The sequence below is a fragment of the Anser anser genome (genome assembly GCF_964211835.1).
Source record: "Anser anser genome assembly, chromosome: 9".
Taxonomy (NCBI): Eukaryota; Metazoa; Chordata; class Aves; order Anseriformes; family Anatidae; genus Anser; species Anser anser.
Genome location: NC_139729.1, coordinates 27699228 through 27722157, shown reverse-complemented (window position 1 = coordinate 27722157; position 22930 = coordinate 27699228). Strand labels below are relative to the sequence as shown.

At 53.0% G+C, this 22930-nt stretch overlaps 1 protein-coding gene across 10 annotated transcripts in view; it reads right to left on the bottom strand.

The window, feature by feature from the left end:
- Window positions 1-22930, bottom strand: part of PLCH1 (phospholipase C eta 1) — a 94583-nt gene that overhangs the window by 68805 nt on the left and 2848 nt on the right. For 8 of the 10 annotated variants that reach the window (XR_014588444.1, XM_083849529.1, XM_083849530.1 and 5 more), the window contains one exon: window positions 14988-15105. Coding sequence is in view for 8 of the 10 variants with exons in the window: in XM_083849529.1 (XP_083705655.1) it covers window positions 14988-15066 (79 nt within the window). In the remaining 2 variants the exon portion in view is untranslated. Of the gene's footprint in view, window positions 1-4044; window positions 10621-14987; window positions 15106-22477; window positions 22756-22930 lie in introns of those variants that run through there. The other 2 variants (XM_083849531.1, XM_083849533.1) reach the window with 2 other exon arrangements.

Here is a 22930-nt window from a genome sequence, read left to right as displayed (position 1 = left end):
AGGCAGGCCGGTGGCAGCCAGGGGCAGGTTTCAGGGCTAGCAGAGGGCAGAGAGGCACCCGGCTGCCCGGGCAGCACCCTCACGCTGCCAGGAGGACGCAGGAGCACCAGACATCGCTCCGCGGGGCCGCAGCCCGGCCCCGAGGGACCCCCAGTTCTCCCCTGAGCTCGGGGAGCTTCGCCCAAGTACCGAAGAGGACGAGAACGGCTCGCGCAGAGCTCGGCTGGGTCACCACGTCCCCCTCGGCAGCACTACGGCAGGGGCACCCCCCCCGAGGCCTCGCAGTGATAAAGCAGGCTCTGGCAGGAGCTGCGCCTCTGGGTGCAGAGGTCAGAGCGGAGAACAGCAAGCCATGAGCTCTTTCCCTTCCTGAATCCTACGTTTGCCCTCTAAAAATACATACGTGCAGGAGGACCACGGGCTTGAGAGCCAAACAGGCCTCCTTTTTAGCCCGCCTTTGTTGTAAGGGATTGAACATCTTCGCTCTTCTTTAGTCCTTGATGCACTGCCCCATCCTTCGGTGAAACACAGGTCCCACAGCAACCTACTGCGCTGCATTTGATTTGTTTATATTTTTGCCCTTCCCAATATGCCACTCCTTTATATCTTACCCCCCCCCCAACCTGTCCAAGAAAACAAAAGCAGAAAAATCCCGCCAGAGTGCCCCTACAAGCTTGCTCCCGTCCCCCTCAGAGACGTGCGGAGACGCTGCCGCAGCTCCAGCAGGAGCAGAGCCTTCTGCTGGCTGTGAATTTACCAGCGGGCAGCAGCACGTCGCGGCGAGCCTGGCACCTCCCGGCACCGCAGCCTGCCCAGGACGGCGCTGGGCTGCCCGGAGCGCCGCTGCCCCCTCGGGCTGCCACACAAATCCACACAAAATCCACGTCTGGGGCTCCTCTAGAGAGCAGGAGGGGGAAAAGCGCGGCAGAGCTGAAGGTGGAGTTAATTAACCTTTAAATCAATGACTGAAGCCTACAGTTCAGCTGATGGTATGAATTAATTTATTCCCACTTCTCAGAAACAGTCATTTTCCTACCCAGCGTGGTTATCTGTTCCGTTCTCAAATTACCTCGGCCCAAGTCACCCACAGTGAGTCAGCCGTGGACAAACAAAGAGCTGACAGTCTCGAACACCGAGGTGATTTTATTACTGAAACACTGTGTTGTGCCTTCGAGTTTCATGCAAAGCGGCGTTCCCGCCGGCAGCGTGTGAACACGTCTCCGAGCCAGACACCTGCAATACCGCTGGGCATACCCAGAGCCCGACCTGCGGGAGGCACGGGCTCCAGCGAGCCCTCCTGCCACGCGGGGCGGCGAAAAGCGAGCCCCTGGTTCCCCGCAACCTGCAGCTCTGCCAGCAAGGAGCACTCGCCCAGCACAACACGCTGCCGGCATACTAACGAGCTGCCTTCTACGCCACAGCCTTCTGAAAGGACTCCTTCACCACGCGTGCCCAAGCGCAGAAACAAACACACACGTTTCCCCTCGCAGGTAAGATCTGCGCTGGAAGGAGCTGGCGAAGCCTCTCGGCGGGCTCCAGGTTTTACCCCGCGCTGCCTGCCACGGCAGCACACCCACACCCTCACCAGCGGCCCCAACGCTTTGGTACCCGGACAGTCCGACCTTCGTGCCGCGGCTCCCCAAAGGCGCCTCAGTTCTGCTTCACGTGGTAACAGTGCTCTGCAGACTTACTGAAACAACCACACTTCACTCGGGAGCAGCAATACGCGAGTGTTAGGTATTCAGGAAGCACAGAACTTCGCTGCTGCCTGGTCCACCGCGTCCCTGACCTGCTGCCCGTGAGGTCCTTCGCTCCTCCGGAGCCAAACACCCCAAGGCCTGAAAACTTTCGGAGCTGCCACGTGCATACCCTACTTTGTTGCGATGCTGTGGTGGATTCAAGCCGTTATGGAAATCAAACCTCTGGAAAACCAAGCTCTTCTCAGGAGCAGGCTGATGTCCTCAACAGCCGCTCAGACCCGTCTGTTCCTCACCCGGAGCTCATTCCGGTATCTGTCACGCGCCATTACAAGGTCTCAATACCCATTTTGTAGGTGCTTGGATAGATTTAAAGGTGCAAGAGTCCCAAAGAAGCACTGGCAACGGCCTTACAAAGGGCTGCTGCCAGGGTCCCTGCGAACAAAACTTGGCCCCAGCCCAGGCGGACGCTCCGAGGCCCAGTGCCACGGCTCAGCCCGCACCGTGCCCACCGGCCTCCCGCTGCCCACACGCCCCCGCTCACCAGCGTGCCTCCCATCCCTGCGGGCAGCAGCCACGGTTGCACTTACGGCCACGCCGCTGGCAGGCGGCGAGCGGCAGCATCCTGCGGTAGCTCACGGCTGGGCGCCGGGCGGGCTCCGGGCAGCGTCGTGGCACCGCTTTATCCAGGCCCTGCCGTAACGGCGCGCGGATCGTAGTGGGCGCGATCCCACCACAATCGGTACGGGCAGGCCAACGGAGCCACCCGCCCGCAGCCTGGGCGCATCACACCGGTGGATGTGTTTGTGCCCATAGGCCGCGAGCTGCGAAGTGCCCCAGGCTGCAGACGGCCGAGGGGCTGCGCCCACAGCGCCCGGCCGCGATCCCGCTCCTCAGTGCCCTGCCCCGCAAAGGCTCCGCGCTCCTCCTGCTGCCTCCCTTCCCAGCAGGAGTCCCTCTGGGCACTCCAGCACCAAGCCCGGGCGCACAGCGGCCCCACACGCCTCACCCACAGCACGGGACAAGACGGGATGGGATGGGACGGGATGGGATGGGATGGGATGGGATGGGATGGGACGCTGCCTTGCGCGCCGTGCTCCTGCTGCCCGGCCGGGCAACAAACCGAGGAGGAGCAACAGGAGCGTTCATCTGGCGGTTGCCGCTGTATTTGCCGATGGAAAAGGGCCAACAAAATAACTTCAGAGAGGATTTCACCCTCAGCGGGACGCTTTGGCATGAAACGCGTTTATCTCTACATATATGTACACACCTACAACAGCTTCGGAAGTTAAACCCAACGCCTTTTTTCTAGGGCTGTTCCAAAAAGTCCCTTCCAACGCTCCGGTAAATTATTAAATGGGGACGTATCCATTACCCACCGTGCCCCAGCAAGCAGATGGAGTAACACCTGCCCTCCTTTACCTACCCGTGCGCATCAAAACTTAATGTCGAGCTTTGTGTAACGGAACCCTCCAAGATAAAAGCGCCGTGTCCGGAGCCGCAGCGTGCCCACGCCGACCGACGAGGCCGTCCCCGACGGGACATACAAATAACTGACAGCTCCTTTAGGCAGTCTCAGTTCTTACAGGGTAGCAGTGTCATTTTCCCACCACTTCCACTAGTTAAAAAATATTTGCCTTATAGTGTTATCCGTGCTAGATACAAAGAGTTCTCCCCCTCTATATAGCATTTACCCCACAGCCATTTAGGGGCTTAAAGTACTCACTACTTTGCTCCCAGCACCGACTTAAATTGACCAAAATCAGACATTACAAATCAGAAGTTCCCGAAGAAAGTTATTCAAGATGTCTTCCTCTTTTGTACCAGTCCCCTACAGTTCTTGAAGAGATGCATCTTGCTCATCCACTGCTCTGTGATCACAATTTTACACATCACTTGCATATGGGTTAGCATTCTATTTATAAGTATTGCTAGAAAAAATAGATACTCTTCCCCATGGAAAGCTATGCTGTGGCAAAATGACCAATAGATTAAAAGGTCAGGAATGTTTTTAAAGGCAAATACATTTGTAATAATTTAAGATAAAATGCAATCTCTGTTTGTCCATACTGCAGGAGCAATATCTCCCATACAATCCACATGTTTGCATGGAGAAATGTATTTTCAATTTGAAACACCACCCCCCCCCCAAAAAAAAAAAAGAACAACACACAAGTTTTCTCTTAAATACTCAGGAATATTTGTTTTCCATTTTTAAAAATGTCCAAACAGCTACAGCACTGAAGAGTTACCAAGCACAGATATATAGTGCACCTGTTTTTCTATAAGCACTCCCAGACATGTTTTTAGCTCTTCCCACAGTAATTACAAACTCACACATCCTTACCTTTTTCTGGACTTAAATTTTTATATACTTCAAGGTCTGCCATTAAATTTGCAACTCTTATGCATTATTGGCAAGTAGAATGGAAATTCTCACTGCAGGAAAGCCTCGATTTAATCTTCACGTCTCCAGAGAGAAAACATTTGGGAAGCAATCCGTAGAAGTACAGGAGAACCTCGCCAGCGCGGCTCTTTATGGGGAGCAACGAGATCTTTGCGAGCCATAAGAGACAGAAAAACAAATCCAGAGGCAATACGAGGCAACTTCCTTCAAAGCCGAAAAGCACAGCCTGGTCGGGAAGCTGGAAGCATCTGCTCCGTGCTGCCGCCGCTGCTGTGGGAAGGCAGGAGCAGCGACTACTTTTGGTGCGAGCCGCGCACGCATGGTGCTGCGATTAAGACGCTCCAGGCATTAAGCGCCCGTAACGCCCGCGAAGAAGAGCGGCTCAGGCGAGCACGGGGAAATCCCTCAGGCACTCAGGGAGGCCGGTCGGGAACCGATTACCGTGCTTCAGCTGGAGAGCGGGCGAGTGACGCAGGCTGAATGCAGGCGAGGAAAAACACCCTGGCTCCGAGGAACTCCCCGCGGCTGCAGCCCGGGATTCTGCGAGGTGAAGGCGAGAACCTCGCGGCCCGCGCTCCCCTCTGCCACGTTTTGCGCCCTTGCCTCCCCTCTCTTCCCAGCCCGGAGGGGAACAGCCAGCTTTTGTGTTCCGCGGAACGAGGCCGGTCAGAGCGCGGAGCATGCAAATGGTTCAGCCTGTGCATCGCTGAGCATTCGATTTCATAAGAACAAGTCGCCTCCGGTGAGATGCTCAGCACCAACTCTCCCGGTAGCTATCAGAAATTACCACGCTACTGGCTAAGTACCGTGCTTAAGCCAAGTCAGTGCTACTAAAATCAGGTTTACAGCCAGCGTGGAGCAATGGGCAGAGCCCCTCAGACTTACTCGGACAGAGCCCCGGGGGACAGCGCCGGCAGGCAGCGCAGGGAGGAGGCGGGCGCCCCGCGGCACCCCTCTGACTCGCTGCTCCTCCGCTCCTGCGCTGCCCCGCGGGCTCTGCACAGCCGCCTCTACGCCAGCACCAAAGGAATCTCCAGCGGCATCCTCAGAGAGTGACAGCGGTACAGGAGGGCAGGATTTGTCCAGTTGTGCTAGGGAGAAGTTGGGTGATAGAGAGATTGGGGCAGGGGAGAGCGAGAGCAGTTCTGCCTGCTGGTCGCACCGAGGGCGAGACAAGTGGAGCTGACGGACGGGCGTTTTACTCACTGAGAAATCATCAGTTCTCAGCTGCTGCTAACATGGACACTGAGACTTCCAACAGGCCTTTCAATACTTAAAGGGGGCTTATAAAAAGGATGGGGATCTTTTAGGATCCGTTAGGAGGGAATTCTTTGCTGTAAGGGTGGTGAGGCACCGGGCCAGGCTGCCCAGAGAGGCTGTGGCTGCCCCATCCCTGGGGGTGCTCAAGGCCAGGCTGGACGGGGCCTTGGCCCACCTGACCTAGCGGGAGGTGTCCCTGCCCACGGCAGGGGGTTGGAACCAGATGGTCTTTAAGGTCCCTTCCAGCCCGAGCCATTCTCTGATTCTACGGCATGAGGGACTGCAGCACGGCACAAGACACGCCTCGCCTACAGCCAGCAGACACAACCCCGACCATAGCATGGAACGAGCCCCAACGCCGCTGTAGGATCCCCTGCTGGCTGCACCCGAAGCTCATGCTGCTACCCACGCCTTCAGCTGAGGATGGCTGCGCTGAGCAGTCACCTTCTGCAGAGAGAAGTGCCTCTCGGGGCAGCCGTAACGAGGGAAATGGAAGAGCTGCTCGGTTACCCCACCAGGGGTTCACACCTCAGTTCACAAGATGACTTCTCACCAAGTCATCCGTCGCTCCGAAGCCTCTAGACAGTTGTCAATACATTTGCATGCAAATGAATCGATGCATTACCGTCACAATTCAACAACAAAAAAGAAATGAGCTGTCACCAGCCTTCAGTTTAATTCTTGGTACATCAAATTGCACTTGTTAATGTGTTGCAAGTATAATTGTGCCGCATTCCCAGCCTAGCATTCCGCTACACGTGATAGGAGCTACACACGAGCATCTCTAACACCCAACCTGCTCTGTAGGAAAGCTTCTCTCACCATTAATATATTCCTTATTATTCTGTCTTCAAAATAACGCTCATTTTACAAACCGAAGTGCTTCGATGCTACATGGCTTTACAAATTAGAGCACACCGTATGGCTTAGCGTGAACATTACAGCAAACAAATGAAGACTTCTACAAAATTTGGGGGGGGCATACGCCAAGTGGTATGAAAATACCTGTAGGTACACTCAGCTTCCAAAAAACAATCACCATGACAACTCTCCACTGTGAAGCCAGGTTCTACACCCAGCGCCGAGCCCTGTCAGCCGGAGTCGGACCTGACGCCGGCGCATCCTCCAGGACACCGTGTCGGTTTGCCTGTCTGCAAAGGGAGAAGTCAAAAGGCAAGCAGCTCACCTCATCGCGTCTGACACTGCAGCTGCATCCCGCTGAAGCGGCGGCTGGGCAGCCCGCACATCCCTCCAGCTCGCTCTGCTCCACGCAGCCCCGCTGCAGCCAGGAAGGCGCCGCGCAGCGCAGCCTGCACCGCTCTAACGAGGGCTCAAGCGAGGGTGCCAAGCAAGCTCCCGGCACAGGGAATTATTACCCTGTCACACGTAATTGATCAAAACCGATGATCCCCATAGGACAACGGCACAAATTTTCAGCAGGCACTACTGCTTCATACGCATCTCGCAACCAGGCGAGATCAGATTTGGCAGGAACGGTGACACAGGCTCACGGGCCTGCCTCTTTTTCCTAGCTAGTTTTTCTGCCTCACGAGCCCTTCCTTGGGTGACTTTCACAGCGGCTTGCATGCTCAGAAGTCTGTCTTTTCAACTTTTTAAGCTGGTTTCATAAAACACATTAGCCGTACTCCAAGCCTCATTTCACTGATAGTTTTTGACAATCTCAGCTACAAAAGCAATAGAACTTATTAAAAAGATGTTCATTCACTCAAAATCCATTTCCCCTGGACTGATATTATTTTCCAGTTCTCTTCATTTGCTGTTCAAACAAGGTTCTGTCATTAAACCACGGGAATTATCCTGAGAGATGAGACAGCAAGTACCTCGAGTGCCAAAGCACTGCCCCTGTCCTCTCGTCAAGAAGGGGGATTTCAAGCTTTCTTCTGATACCTGCAGGCTCTTCTCTTCCGCACACCCAGCTCCAGATACGCTTTGCTTCGGAGCACGCTGCAGCTCAGCTCAGCACCTCTGGCTGGGATGTGGGGGACGCTGGAGCTGCTGGGGCAGGACGCCGTGCCAGGGGCCCAAACGGCACCGGCCTGTCCCGAGGTCATTGCCAAACCAGTGCCGACGTTTTCAGCTCCCCAGAAGCAGCATTCTGCAATAACCCTGGCAAAAGGTGCATGAAGCCAGCCACCGAGGCACTGCCAGCTCCTCCTTGCACCGGAGCAGAGCTGGAGGGGCCGCGGGGCAGGCAGCAGGCACCCCGCGGCACCAGGGCTGGCAGGTGATCGAGCTGATGGCTATGGGAGTCGCTGTGCTCAGGCCTCTCCTCCCCAGGCAGCTCCGGTCTCAGACTACAAAAACAGCTGAAACCCCCCTAGGAAAGCCAAGCAGATGCCTGTAGGCCATCAGGGATGGCAGCAAAATCTGCCTTTACAAATCCAAGGCAGCAATCCCAGGGTAAAAGTGCCGCCTCCTGCTTGCTGCTGGCCGCGGTGCGGGATGGGGAGCGGGATGTGGAGCGGGATTCGGAGCAGGATTCGGTGCAAGATGCAGAGCAGGATGCGGAGCAGCCCCACGGGGCTGGACCCGCAGCATGGCCCCTCTACAAGAGCCAGCAGCCCCGTGCCATGCAGCGCCCGCAGCACCCGAGCCTGCCCGTGGCACGGGGCAGCTGCCCCATTCCCAGTGGCTGAAGGAGGAGAACGGCAGCAATTACTGCCGGAGGCGTTACCTTTGCCAAGCTGCTGAAAACCGCGGAAGCTCAGTTTATAGATATCAAAACCTACAGCTTGCCATGCTTGCATTAGTGGGCGAAGGGACACGGCAGTGCAAGTTCTACTGCAAAATATTAATTTTCCAATAAATGAGAACATTTTTAACAATTAGGTTTTGAAATTACAGCACCAGAAGATTATTAATTTTCTGGCTCATCAGTTTTTCCTTTTTCACTGACAAAATGGATGGAAACTGGTACAAAGACTTCTTCTGCCACAGAGAAAGAAAAGCTGACTAGAGAACCTTTACCTTCACAGTAAATAGATAATGAAATAAGAAGATAACATCTTCATATTCATCATCCAAATTTAATATTAGACCTAAACTGCAATACAATCTCCTCCTGAGAACTCAGCTAGCTGTGAACGAAACTTCATGTTATCTGCACAAACAACTTGTCGCTTGTATCAGATTACGGCTTTTATCAACTCCACTCATCTGTCATTAACGAAGACACTGTTCTTTGTAAGAATAATACACAAATACACAACGACGGCAGGGGAAAAACACTAAGCATCAGAACTACGCAGCCCGAAGCACCGATGGGGGATCCACACGTGGAGCTCCTCCCGCCACCAGAGCACGCGCCAGGTGAGAGCCGTAGCTCTCAGAGGCAGTTAGGCACTAAAGGAAGCACGGAGGGGAAGTTTCCCAATATATTTCAGGAACTGCTTTTTAGCCTATGAGAACTTAAAATAAATTCTTTAATGCCCTTCTTCTATGTACATTTTCAGTTTCATCTGGCTGTTTTACAGAAAGAATTCAGAACATAAATCTGAATTACTGCACTATTACCTTATCCTGCTTTCCCACGCATCGTTATAAAACTTCACTTGAAGTTGACCATAAAGATGTACGAGCAAATTCTGCAGTCAACATCTGGCGTTTTTAGCACCGTAGCCCCAAGCACGGGGCTTGCACGAGGCTTCAGCAGAGCTAATTATAAAGCTTTGCCCATCAGCAAACATCAAGCCAAACATACATGCATTTCAGCAAACATTTCATACTGTTCCCCCAAAACTCTTGTGCTCTAATAAACAAAATTGACCATTTTACTGCATAAAACATAAAACGTAATGCATTTTATGTTCCCATTCATTGAACACAAAAGTTCAAGATCACTGAAGCAAAAATAAGCCTACAAGAACTTGCGTAAGAGCTCGGCTTCTCGGGCTGAAATGAAGGGAAAGCACTGCAGTAACACCTGCCACAGGCAATCTCTCCTGAAGCTGTCCGAAAGCGGTTGTGTAACAGCAGTAGGTGTTCATCTACTAAAGGCGGTGCACAACCGCAGCCATCGCATTTGGGAAATCTGTGAGACGCTCTCTCAAAATGAGCAAATTCTTTGGGCTAAGCCTCTCTCCCCGCTCAGCTCCAGATGTTTATAAGCAGGCCATCGGGAAGAGCCTCCCGAAGGAGGAGCCGGGTATTCCCGACACAAGGGGCTGAGAGCCCCCCCAGAACTGCAGGTCAGCATTCAACGCTTTCCTCTGCGAGGCTGGTGGGGCGGGCAGCTCGCTGCGCACCATCGGATGGCGAGCTCATCGCTGACAGATGTGCTTTGTCCAGCGTCAGCACGGCCCGGGTGTTTGAGCAGCCTGCCTCGACGGGCCATTCGAAGGATGCGGAAGCGTGGCAACTCGTGACAGCGCCCCACAAAAGCTGAACCTCAGTGGATTGGGACCTCAGTATCAAGGTCGAGAGCAAAGTTCCCGTTCTTGCTGGACCTGGGCACCTGCCCGCCTGCCAGGCGTGGCCCCCGGCTCAGGACATCCAGCCAGCTCCTTCCCAGGTGCAGGACGCGAGCAACCAAACCTCCCTCACTGACCAGTCTGAACGTGGCAAGGGCGTGTGAAAGGAGCGTTTCCCTCGAGCGGGAGGTTTGCACCAACCCACACAACGTCCGCAGTTAGTTCCCACAGGGGGTCAAAAGGAAAAATGGATTTTAAAAAATGAGGAGAAGTTATGAGATGGGAAGTTAACAAACACGAAGGTCTTGATGCAGCTTGGGGAAGCACTCACGTTGCTGACTGGCAGATGCTGGGAGCATGTTCCACAGAAAGGATTTAGGTATACACCATTTTTTCCTTTGTGCTTTTAGCCCCCAAAATCTGCTAGCAGAGTAGATGGATGTTTGGCCTGACAACACAGCCATTCCTGCACTGTTATTGCCAGCAAACAAACAAAACATGATCCACTTTTACAGCATGAAAAGCCTAAAAAAAAAACATTTCCGAAGCCTAGAGGCATGATGTACTTTGTATTTTGGCACTCTTTGCAACAGGAAAGAAAAGAAAGTAGGCTCCCCACGTCCGGGAGGCTATTCTCAACATTAGCCTGCCTGTCTGCTCCGTTCTACAAACTGCTGAAGCAGCCTCGCCGCGGCTCTGCGTGCAGCTTGGTGTTCTCGGTGCGCACACGCTGTACGTACCTCGCTGCTCCTGGAGAAAACTGACATTTTTGCTTCCAGGCAGAGACATCTCCCTAGAGTACAAGGCACAGCAGCGACTTCCACTTCTGTAACCAAAAATTTCAGACAAGCAGATAGGGATTTTAATATCCTGCAAGGGCAGTTATTAGCAGCTTTTCCTAATAACATCAGAAAATGATGAGAAATCCTCAGGCAATGCAGATGCACACAGGACTTGAGCACTGCACGTGTGAATGTTCAGTCCTTGCTCAGACACCACCTGTTAAAGCCCAGCAGGAAAGCACAGCGCCGTGTATCAATGCTTTCTCTCGCCTAACAACGTGCAAGCGTCTCAAAGCCCCGTTAAAATACAGGAGTGAGCAGTCTGATCTGCACACAGCAGCATTTCCCAGCAGGGAGTGGAGCCAGTCCTGGTGCTTTTGCTGTTCAGTACCCGGGAGATGAACGGGGACCACTCAGCCCTCCGGCCTTAGATTTACATTTGCCGCCGTATTTCTTGCTGCTGCTAATTACATTTGCAACTTCAGAGCAAGGGCACAGATAGGATGCTTTTAACAATTCTTCAAAACTTACTGGCGTCTACCTCAAAGGAATTCAGTTCTTCCCTGCAACTATTTATTTACTCACGGATTTCAATTTGGTCTTGTGCCAACGTTCCCTGTCAGTTCAATAAGGTTTTTCTTCCCCAAGCTTACTCTTCGCAAGTACGTTTGTAGCCAGTCACAGCCCCTCGAAACCTTTGATCTTCTAAGCCAAATAAACCAGATTGATTTTGTCTCCCCTCACGCCCTACTCTATTCTCCCAGTCACCTCTCTCTGCATGTTCCCGAGCTCCCCGTGCTCAAACTCTGCTGAGCAGAACTGCAGTGGGCTGGGCCTTGCAGCACCAATGCCTTCATCTAAGAGCACGAACACCTTCAGCTTGCTACCAGCACTCAAAGCTGCATTTGTCTCCAGCTAACGCATCACACAAGCACGGTGCTGTCCTGCTGTTTGCTGTATCTCATACGCTTTGTCCTCCACCACCTGCTCCCTTGCAGCCAGTGGTCTCCCACGCTGGAGCAGATGCATTCGTTCCCTGCTCAACTTCCACGCGAGGTTCTGACATTGCTTTAGAGACATGGTGCGCTCCAACAGCCTGTACGTGCAGTGCCGTGGTGTTTCTGCCAGGCTTTTGTTTGCTTTTCTCCCCAAAACAAGATGTTTGAATGACTCCCAATAAACCAGGAGCTTCAGCATTCCCATTTAAGCAGTCCGCATGAGTTTCCTGTGTTTAAACAGCTCAGCTGGAGGTGAACAACTTTAACACCCCATGCTCAGGTTCTTAAAGCGATGCAAGCCCCTGAAGGGTGTGAAGGGAACACCACAGAAACACAGGTGAGCAAACTTTGCATTGTGTGCCTTTGTAGATGCTTCCAGTCCTATGGAGAAAGACGACCCTGACCTTTTAAAACACCAGCTGACGCGTTGGGATAGCTGTCTGCTTTGCACCTGAGGTGCGACAGTTCTTCCAGACTACAGGTCCAGCTACAGATAACAACCGTGCCACCGAAATGCGAACCTCCCAGACAAGCCCCATACAAGTGAGTTACTCCATTGCTCTGAATGGAAGAGCACAACTGAGATAATATGGGCAAGGCTGAATTAACACGACAGCCTACCAGCGGTGGTCAAGTCCCTACTGACACCAAAGTCTGAAAAGAAAGAGGTGGAGAGGCTGGTTGATAAAATTAGAAAGAGAGAGCAGTTAATTACAATTACAGAAATGCAATTTAAACAAAAGGTTTGTATTTCTGAGAGAAGAGGAAAAGATAATTGGCATAAGTAACTGACTCTAATACGATAACTACGTGAAGCTACTTCCAGAATTGCTGCGGCTAAATCATCTATTTGCCAAACATGTCATGTCTTCTGTTTAACGATTACAGAATATTAGCATGCATAAATGTAGAAAAATGAGCTAATCAGCAGCTCCACATGCTTGCTCTCTGGAGAGCCATGATCTCAATGTCAGAATACGAAAATAGTAATTAAAAAAAAAATCAGACCTGTTTAAGTTAGAAGTAATAGATATTAGAGCTGGACACATACAAACCAAACAACAACTATCAGCAAGTCGCAAGGAGCTCAACCACAGCACCTGTCCTGCTACCAGGTAGCACCTTTCCTACAGAGTTCACCTGAGATTTTCTCTCCCAATTTCCCAGTAGTGCAGTCAGGATCACCCCATGCAAGCCACGGCAAGAAGCCAGTAGAGACTGGGGGCAAGCGCCCAGCCTGCTCGCGGCCCCCACCCCGCCTGCACTTCGCCACCGCCCTCTGTCAGGAGCTACGGGACCAGAGGGCTCCAGAAGGCACGGCGACACAAAGCTAACCCTTCCAAAGCTCTGCCATCCCTTGGGGCTCTGTCAGCACAGTTCCGCGGCAAACCAACTGCTCACAGCGTCAGGAGCAACGTGCAGACTCCTGGGGACACGCACACGCCTCCTGCCCAGTGCGGTTGGCGCTGCCACTTCCAGCGCTGTTCAGCAGGACTTCAGCTCCCTCTGCAGCGCCGTGCTTAGGCTGAAGAGACAGATAGGGAGCCCTGAAGGGCTCTGTCAGGGGAAAATAATGAATCCTGTCTGGTCCGGAATGAAAGACAAATAAATTAAGCCGCGGAATCTTTCTGGTCTCGGATTCCTGCTGATTGTATCTCCTACTTTAGATGATTATCACTTTGCAGACTCATCACTTCAATAACTATTCATGGATTACTGGACTCGGTGCTAATGGATCATTATCCCGCCTGCACTATTAGCGAGATGAAGACATTATGCTGCTCCGCTACAAAATACCACCTCGAGTCACAAAGCCTGGACCAGACTTTTCTCTCATTTCATCCGCAATAGGAAAATTGCAAATACATATCCCAAAACATAGCTGCTCCAGTTACACACGCGTGCTAGAGAGCAGACTGTTGCCTGGAGAGAAGCGTGATCGACGGGCATTTATCAAAGCATACCAAGAGCGCTCAGACTCGGGCAAGGGGGACCTGTGCGAGGCCATCTGGGAGACAACTCCCTCCTTCCGTAGTGCCAGGGACATCTCAGATGGAAAGTGGTCCCACCAAAATCAGTGGGACCAGGAGCACCCTGATAAATCCCAGGACTGAACCTCCATTTCATCTGAGAAGTACAACTGTGGTGCCTACACACGTCAGGTGTGTCACCACCCTCAGTTTGTCACTTTTTTCAGTGAAACCGTGTAATTCCTGTGTTGTGCAGTCACGACCGGATTTCACCTCTCCCCGTTGCGTTTGTGTTTGCAATTTAAGCAACAGGCTTCCTGCAGCAAGGATTATATCCTTCTCCACCAGGGTTTCACAGCAATGTAAATGCCCTTACTACCCAGTACAGTGTATCTGGTACTACTGCCCGGAGCGTTCTCTTCAAAAATAAACACACACACACCCCCTCACTGAAACCCACTGATGCAGAGTTTAATGCAATGCAAATTCCATGATGATGCAATGCAGCATGGTACACGCAGCTGAACGGGCTCCAGAGGAAAATTTAAGGTAAGCAGAAAAATAGATGTCTTAACCCTTTACAGATTTGGGGAAATGGGGCTGGCTTTCAATAGTTAATTTATAGGCACTCCGTTCTGCCACTATTAGTGGTGCCATAGATCTGCCCTGAAGTAACAGTTTGTTAATCCCTGACTTCAAAGAGAACAAGGAATACAAAATTTGGGCCTCTAAGAAACACACGCTCACCAGTGAAGCTGATAGATAAAGTATAAGCAGAGAAAAAGAGGCCACGAAAAGAATTTTATACCGAACTATCTTCAGGGTAGCTCCCTGACTTTGCTTTCACGCAGACCTCAACACCTGCGTGATCTTCCCATGCAGTTTGCAGCGGCACGAGACCAAAATGCAAGTGGCTGGCAGTGGACTAGTTAGGGGGTCACTATGGGGAACACTGATGTTGTTTTGCACAAACTTCTGATCAACACTTGGAAGTACTGGAAGACACTTCCACTTCCTCCTCAAAAGATGCATACCTGCAGGTTTCGCTGGAGCACTTTTAGAGGTGCCTCACGAGGAAGTTAGCACAGACTCATCGTCCCTTTCGGTCCGAAACACAACTGCCACCTGCACCCGGAGCAACCCTGCCTGCCATCGTGCTCCAGCCGCTGCTCGTCGCCTCCCCGAGCACCCACGGCCTCGCTAAACACGGAGCACGGTTTCCCTTCTCCACCAGGGACACACTCAGCAGCAGCAGAGGTGCCCTTGCAGCAGCCCTGTCCTCCCACCCAGAGCTTTGGGGAGCCTCCTAGGGCTGGGGGGGACTGGGGGGGGTTCCATCGTGCCTCCCGGCTGTGCCGCAGCTGCCCTTCGCCCCGTGCACCTGGCCGAGCTGCACGTGATGCAGCGGGCCCTGGGAAGCCAGCACTGCGACTTGCCACTTACCGTGAAACACCCCGTTGTCCACCAAGAAGTGCCGGCAGTACTGCAGACAGCTTTTCTTATCCAGACTCCAGTAACTCATCGTGAGAAGACTTCCTGCTCACCATCAAAGACAGCTACCCTACAAAGGGAAACACAATGGGTAATTAAACGGGTTAATTTACAAGAAATGCATAACTACTAGAAGCACTACAAAGGAAAACACAAGTGTATTTATTGGAGCTCTTTATGCAAAGCAGTCCATTAGCTTCATACCGAGCGTTACAGCAAACGCAGCCCTTCTCTCCCCAGACACACGCACCTCCGAGGACACGCGGCGATGCCAGGCGCAGAGCGCTCGGACCAGCTGGGCCCCGCCTGCCAGCAGCACTCAGAGCCAGCGAGCCAAGAGCTGCTGTGCCCGAGCCGAGTGCCTGCTGTTAGTCAACCCCGCAGCCCTGCAGGCGAGCATGTGGCCACGAGAGAGGATCGATTTAATCTATTTAATGATGCTGTCCCACATTTAACAACTGCAAACGCATCGGGCAACACCACAAAACAAAGCATACCCTCCCCAGTTAAACCTACCAAAAAAAAAAAAAAAAAGATGAATCGATGGAACCGAAGGTAGTTAATTACATCCCGATTTTAGGACCACGTTGTGGCACTACGTGGACGCAGAGCCCCCGCAGCCCTACCCCTACCACGGGGCTGAGGCTCCCGGCACTGTCACCGGCTGAGTTTTGCCTCCAAGGCCGCCAGCAGCAGGCACACGGGCACTGAAATATCCGCGGGTGATTTGCTGCAGATGCTACCACCCATCAGAGCCCGGAGCAGACTGCGGTCCTTCTGGCCACAGGCCCTGGGGCTCTGCTAGGCCAAGCCCCCCGGGTGCCAATATTGCTTGCATGCTGCCACCAGTGCTTACAAACCCGAAGTGGGAAGGCCCAGTGGAACAAAGGGCAGCCGAGCAAGGGGCTGAAGCCAGTCGCTAACAACGAGGTGAGGAACAATCCCCCTTCGGGCCCCGGGAGCGTTTCCATCACGAGCCGCCCCGCAGTCCCACTGCCACAGCCCAGGACAATGCCAACAATCGGAACAAGGATTTTCAGAGACGCAAAGGGCACAAGTTAACTCATTAATAAGCTGGTGGCTGTAACGCAAGACAAGGCTGTGTTTGTTTGAGAGGTTTTGCTGAACGTGCATTGAGGGGAGCTCGGCCTTCTGGTGTGCAGGTCGGGCCTCGCAGCCAGCAGGGCTCTGCGCAGAGCCACGGGCACAGCCGGACAACGCAGCGCTTCACACCTCCCTCGTACCTGCTGCTGAAGGAAAACAAACAAGCAAAAAGGACACAGGGACTCCTTGGTTTTGACACCAAATCCCTGGATTCTCCTCCTCCCTTTGCTGTTTCAGCCGGGTCAGGATCCGTGCCAGCCGCCCCGCCACGCCGCCCCTTCCTGTCCCGGGCCTGCTTTGGGCTCCCGTTTCACCTCCCTCCCACCTTCCCTTGGTCCTAGCCCAGCTGCTGTCTCGCCCACGCTTTGCACAAACAGCTCCCTCCCTGTCCTGCTGCCTTCATCCAAGAGACCCCAAGCAGGACGTGAGGGCACTGCCCCACTCCTCCGTAAAGGAGGCAGCTCCGGTGGCAGCTCCCCCCAGCTGAAGTGCCACGGCACGCTGGAAGCGCCAGGGCTGCAGATCTGCTGAGGGATGCGGACACTCTGCTTGAGTGATTTCAAAACGAAAGGGAAAACAAGTCCTCTCCAACCACGGCCAACGGGATTCACGCTATCCGTAACGACCAGTTCAGCCACGGTCATCTCCCAGGACCCGATCCCCATACTCCGCTACGAGGGAAAAGAAGAACTTGGAGAACTTCTCCCCTCCCAGAGAACATCTGCCTGGCCTGCGCAGCCCCCAGCTGAGGCTCGGGGCACCACGAAGGGCTGCCGGTGTCCTGGCACCCGGGCAGGTCCACCCTTCCCCATCCTGCTGCACCGGAGCGGCCCTGCAGGCAGCACCGCGAGCAGGCACCGCGCCGTGCGGTGACCGCTGCGGCAGGAGCGGCTGGCGCGGGGCTGAGGCCAGCAGCGCGTTCTGCTCCCGTTTTGCTCCGTCTTCAAACCAGCGGTCTCCGTTACAGTATGTTTCGGGTATGGACCACACAGTGTTTGTACTAAAGGCACACTTTACTAAAATTTGGACCACCAAACTGTAACACCCGGTAGCAGCAAAGCGACACCCCCGCCAGGCTTCCGCACTTCTTGGACTTTCGTCCTTGCCAGGGGTGAGCTTTCATTAGAGCTCGCCATAACTAAGGCCACCCTTCTGGCATTAATTAGTAAGGCGCGAGCTGTTAGTGTAGAAGTGTAGGGATAATTTTATCGGCACTGCCCAGCCTACTGCCGGTCTTTTTGCTTTAGGCGTTAAAAAGCAAACACAGGAGTATTAGCATGTGTTAATTAGTAAAGTTGCGTCAAGGATTTATCAGTAAGAATTTGCACAAAATTAAGAGGCTTTCTCTCTCGGTCCACTCCCACAGAGAGCTCAGGTCGGGGGGGACCGAGGGGTAGGAGTTTCTGGCGATGTGAATGCAGCGAGAGCCTTCAGCCCCCCCGTCCCCTCCCTCTCCCGTTGACACAATGTCCCCTTGTCCTCAGCGCCACCGCCACGGCACGCAGAACAAAGGTTCTCCTGGCACTCAGGGAGGAGGGCAGGATCCCAAAGCGGCGACACCAGCTGACACAAACATCCTGCAAAAAGCCCCGTGACGCCCCCCAGCCCCTCAGGGTCTGGCTTTCTCTGGTACGGAGCTGTGGGAGAGCCCGGCCAGGACCGTGCCCTCCTCTGGTGTACAAAAACAGCAGACAAATGAAAAACAAACAAAAAACAGACAGGAAGCCCCCACGCTTTGGGGCAAAAGATCATCATTTCACGAGAACAAACGCTCAGGAATTTAGCATTTTAACAAGATCACAGGTTGCAAAAAGTGCATCTTGGCCACATTAGGCCAGAACGAGTGGTTACACAGGTAAGTTATTCTAACGTACGTAGAATAAGCTACTTGGACATAAAACATCAGTAATTGTTTAAGCAAAAAAGGACAGTATTTTGTTAAAAAGTTACTAAAATAATTTCCGCAGGGCCAGCTGTGACCCCAACACGAGATGTCAGTGCCCTGAGCCCTGTTCCGCAGGAGATGTCCTCCAGAAGAGAAGAGCCCTGGCCGTGACTAGCTCCGCTGAACGGCACTCCACAGGTTGTTACTGGAAGTAAACTCATTTTGCTCAGAGAAGTTTGATACAAAAAATAACTCAGCTTACACCTGCATACGTATGTCCACGTAGATATATGTTGCCGAGATGATTTTCTTACTAAGATAGTGGGGGAACTCCTCACACGGGATATTTTGTTACGGGTTGTTTTACGAAATTGATTCCAAAATTTGCAGAGCTATATGTAGAAGGTACTTCTGAATTCAGCGCAGGATGTATACGCTCTGTCTAGGTCGTGCTAGATGCCTCCTGGTACAAGGGGCTTAACACCAAGAACCCGACAGCCCCAGGGCTCGGCGCTCCGCACCTGCCCTTCCAAAGCTCGTCCGAGGGAATCGGTCCCACCGCAGCGCGCCAGCACATGGAGGGGGAGCGAAGCACGCTCGCAGCGCGGACTGCTATGGTTAGCTCTCAACTATTTCATAAAGCCGCGGTGTAATCGAAATAGTTAGCTGCACTATTTCACCTGGGCACTGCGCAGGCCCCTAATGTGAAGGGGGAATTCAGCACGCGCCCATCGAGCGCTTGGAACTTGGTTCGAGCTCTCTGGAGAGTGCTCCCAAAGCTGAATTGGGAGTTAAAGCTCCGTGAGCAGTCCTGAATTGGGAGTTAAAGCTCCGTGAGCAGTCCTGAATTGGGAGTTAAAGCTCCGTGAGCAGTCCTGAATTGGGAGTTAAAGCTCCGTGAGCAGTCCTGAATTGGGAGTTAAAGCTCCGTGAGCAGTCCTGAATTGACAGTTAAAGCTCCGTGAGCAGTCCGCAGGCTGCAGAGATTGCTAATCTCCTCTCTTCTCAGCTCCCTCTCCCCTTCTCATTGCTGAAGCACTTCAACAGATAACATTAAGTCAATCTGACAGCACGAATGGGTCCTGCCAACAGGACACCAGCACCTCCCATGGCCAAAACCAGTCTGAAACCTCCAGTCTGAAACCTCCAGAGAAAGCCTCAGCTACCTTACTAGGTTTTTTTTTTTGTAAGTATCCATAGTATATACAGATTCTTTCTAGAATTTAAAGTATCTTGTAGTATAAATAAAAGGCTTTAAAAAAATCCCCCAAATTACACCGCCCTTTTCAACAGCAAGTATTTATTCATAAATGTCACCAGCACAAAAGCAGATTATTGGTAACAGCTGGTAATAGAAGGGAAAACCATCTAGTACCTGATCTTGTCTTATTTTTATTCCTCCAGAATTCCTAGAATTCCTCCAGTTCCTAGAGGAATAACAAGTTTTTAGCTGGTTTATTTTCCTTGATAGCAGTCCCTGATCTAATTTGCCACGCGGCCCCGAGGACGGCTGCACTGGCACAGCAGCGATGGCTCTGAAGGTGGTGGCGGTGTGCGAGCCACACAGCAGGAAGAAAAATTTCCTGTGGGTTTAGCCGGAAGCAATCGGAAACTCCTAGGAGTCAGAGTTGTCTATACAAAGGGAAAAGCTCACAAGAGTTTGGATTTAGGACACAGATACGGCACATCGTGCTTTTTAGAGATACGAAGTTGAGGTGTGGCTTTGGGTTTTTTTTTTGGGGGGGGGTTGTGTGTGGTGGTGATGGCATGGGTTTTTTGTTTGTTTTAAACTGATATTTTGGTAATTTCCTTTTCAGGGCACTAAACATTAATCCTAGTCCCACACCCTTCACGAGATGAAGACAGACTGGTGTCAGTTTGCTTGTTTAAGCGAGCCCCTTGGGGCACCCAGGAAACTCTACCCAACCTCGCTCAGCCAGTGCCAGAGGTGTTGAGAAGAAAAGAAGAGGCGGCGGCGGCAGCCTGCCTCCCACCTGCTGCTAGCGCTGCTCCGGGAGGCCCTGCGCAGCCCCTCGGGGCACCCAGCTCGGATCCGGCAGCACTGCAGATCCAGAGGGGCGCGCAGACCTTGCCCCCTGCCCCAAACGAGCTCCCACCACGCATCGCCCACCCGGCGGTGGCAGGAGGCCGGGCTGTGCCGGGCCCCGTCCCGGACAAAGCGTCTTACCTGTCCTGCCCCGCTAACCTGAACCTTCCTGCGGCTGCTAATTCTGGCGGGGCTTTTGTTTCACTTCGCCGCTCGTTCTGGGAAGTCATGAAAAGCGTGTGTCAGCACAACTCGCTGCTGAGGAGGGCATTAGAAAGGATTTGAACTGACTCCCCATGGCAACAGACCCTGAAAAGGAATTAGCATTTGCTCCCGGCCCCTCCAGAAGCCCGAGTGCACTTTGTTTTCCTCCCGGTTAAGGAATGCTTTCCAGGAGGGCGGCGTGCAGCATGCTGCCTCTGCCGGGCATGGAAGCGATAAATATGAGTAAGTGGGTATGGATGGTTTCCTTCCACGCTTCCAGCGCTCCGCACACCTCTCAGCTGTCCTTGCCAGCTCCCTGCACCCTCGGTCACTAACACAAATCATTTGTTGGTTTTGCTGCCCAGAGGTTTCCCCACGCCGCGTGTTGCATGCAGGTGCCTTCCTACCCGGGAGGTTTCCACCCGCGCAGACGCAATCACTTCGCCCCAGTGGCGATGCCATTTTTAATGCATCACCTACAGCACGTCCTCAGACTCAGCTGTACTCCTTGAGACCCTTCTGTAAGCTCTCCCATTTCTTCTGTGAGATGAACACCACCACTCCCTTCAGAGCAGGCAGAGGAGCGCACAGCGAGCCCAGGACCGTCAGCTGTAGGAGCCATGTGCACCCACACGAGCAGCCCCGAAGCGCGGGGAATCGATTCATCCCAGACGCCGCTCACGAGCTCCCGGGGACACCTAGCTCACGCCTCGACTCTCCAGGTACAAGCAAGCACCAGGCAAAAATCCAACTCTACTTTCCGCCCTGGAGATAATTTTCCAAGGGTTTCAGTGAATTCAACTACTGTGCGAGGCCAAGAATAGGAACTCCCGCTCACGGCACTGCCCGGGGTGAGCTGCTGAGAGGGCCAGCAGAGGAGACTGCCGGTCCCAAGAACACGCCTCGCTCCGCTTCTAGCTGGAGCTCTGCTTAGCATCACTTCGCCATGCACACCTCTGCCTGGGGTGTGAGACAGAAGAGGCAAGTGAAAGGAGCGAACGTTCGCACAGAGATTCGACACAGCAAGAGCTTCACTGAGCAGCTGTTGGTAACGCAGCTCTAAGAGCTTCTGAAAATCCCCGACACAGAGCTTCACCTCTCTTCCCAGCAGCAAAACAGTGCTTTAAAGACCTGAAGTCACAATAACAAACACGAAGCGCAAGCTTACTTTGTTCTTACCTAGCTTTACTTAATAATTCTCTTTCTAAAGACATAATTCTGTTATAATAATAATAATTCTGTTTCTAAAGACAAAGATGAACTTTCTTTCCCGTGGGTCCTTTCCACCTTGAAGAACTCTCTTCCTCAACAGACCAGCTGAAACGTTCTCCCTAAAACGCAGGAGGGACACAGCACACCAGGTCATGCCTGAGGGCACGCGTCTCTCACCAGGAGGAAATGTGATCATTTAGACAAGTCATTTTCAGACACGTTGCTAATATAAGACGAGGCCCTATTACCTGAAGTGTGTAGTGCTGCCACTTCAGTAGCCGCTTCTGCTATCACTGAGCGTACAGCTGTTACTACAGCCAATGAAACCCTGGCTACTGCTGTGCTATGGCACGGAATAATTCAAACACTGATAAAATACGAAGATAAAAATAAGATGCCTGGAAAGGGCTTATGCCAGCAGAGCCAGCCACGTACACAGATGATTTGTGTCTCGTACACTACCAGGCTGCTTGCCGATCGAGGTGCAGTCCCCCCACGGAGCAGGGGTGGGGACCGCTGCCCCCACAAGACCCTCTGCACGTGTCATCGATCGATGCAGCTGTAGCTGCCAATAATCCTTCATTGTTTCCTGCAGGGACACTGCCAGGTTTGCTGCCAACCGGTCGGTCAATCACCCGCAACTCGAACTAAGCCCGAGCAAAGAGCCCAGGAAACGCGCCCAGCCGGGGCTCAGCAGCGCCCGTTTTAAGCCTGAGCAGCTGGAGCCAGCACGTCCTCCACTCCCCCTCAGGGACACGCTTGGCCACACTCGGTGTGCACGGGTACGTGAACTTTGTGTCAGTTCCAACAAATCGGGTCTGTAGCGCCGCATGGGCTACTTCACACCACAGGCTCCACTTGAAACTTCTTGCAAGCGACCCTGAGTTATTTCAGGCTGAAGAGACTCACACGGACATCTCTTGCCAGGAATGTTACACCTCTTGTCATACACGTGGCCAAATGCAATTAAAGCGGTTCTGTAATGCTCACCCGTGGACTTGAGCCCCCAGAAGTGCAGGCTGCATCCCCAGCATTGAGCACTCGGCTTTTTCTAGCACTGCAACAGGTGCCTGCTTCCAAAATGCTCTCAGCAGCTCTGCCTGCCTCTTCCGCTCCTCCACACTTCCCGTGCTCTCATCGGAGCCTTAGTAAGTGGCTATCCACAGGATAAATACTTCCCACTGCCTTCTGGATCCCCCAACGAGCCTTTCCACCTCCAGGCACACGCACATCACTCTCAGCCACGCAGGCACACCCAGCCAGAGCTCCTGCAATGGAAAGCAGAGGCAAGCTCAGACCTCTGGAGTAATGCTGATGCCCTCAGTGTCCATGGAGACTGGAAGAAGAAAACCGCCGTCGTTAAGAAAGCAATCCCAGCTTTCTAAAACAAACAAACACGAAAGAAAAGGCGCAAACGCAAACACCCCCTAGCAGTTTGGCCAG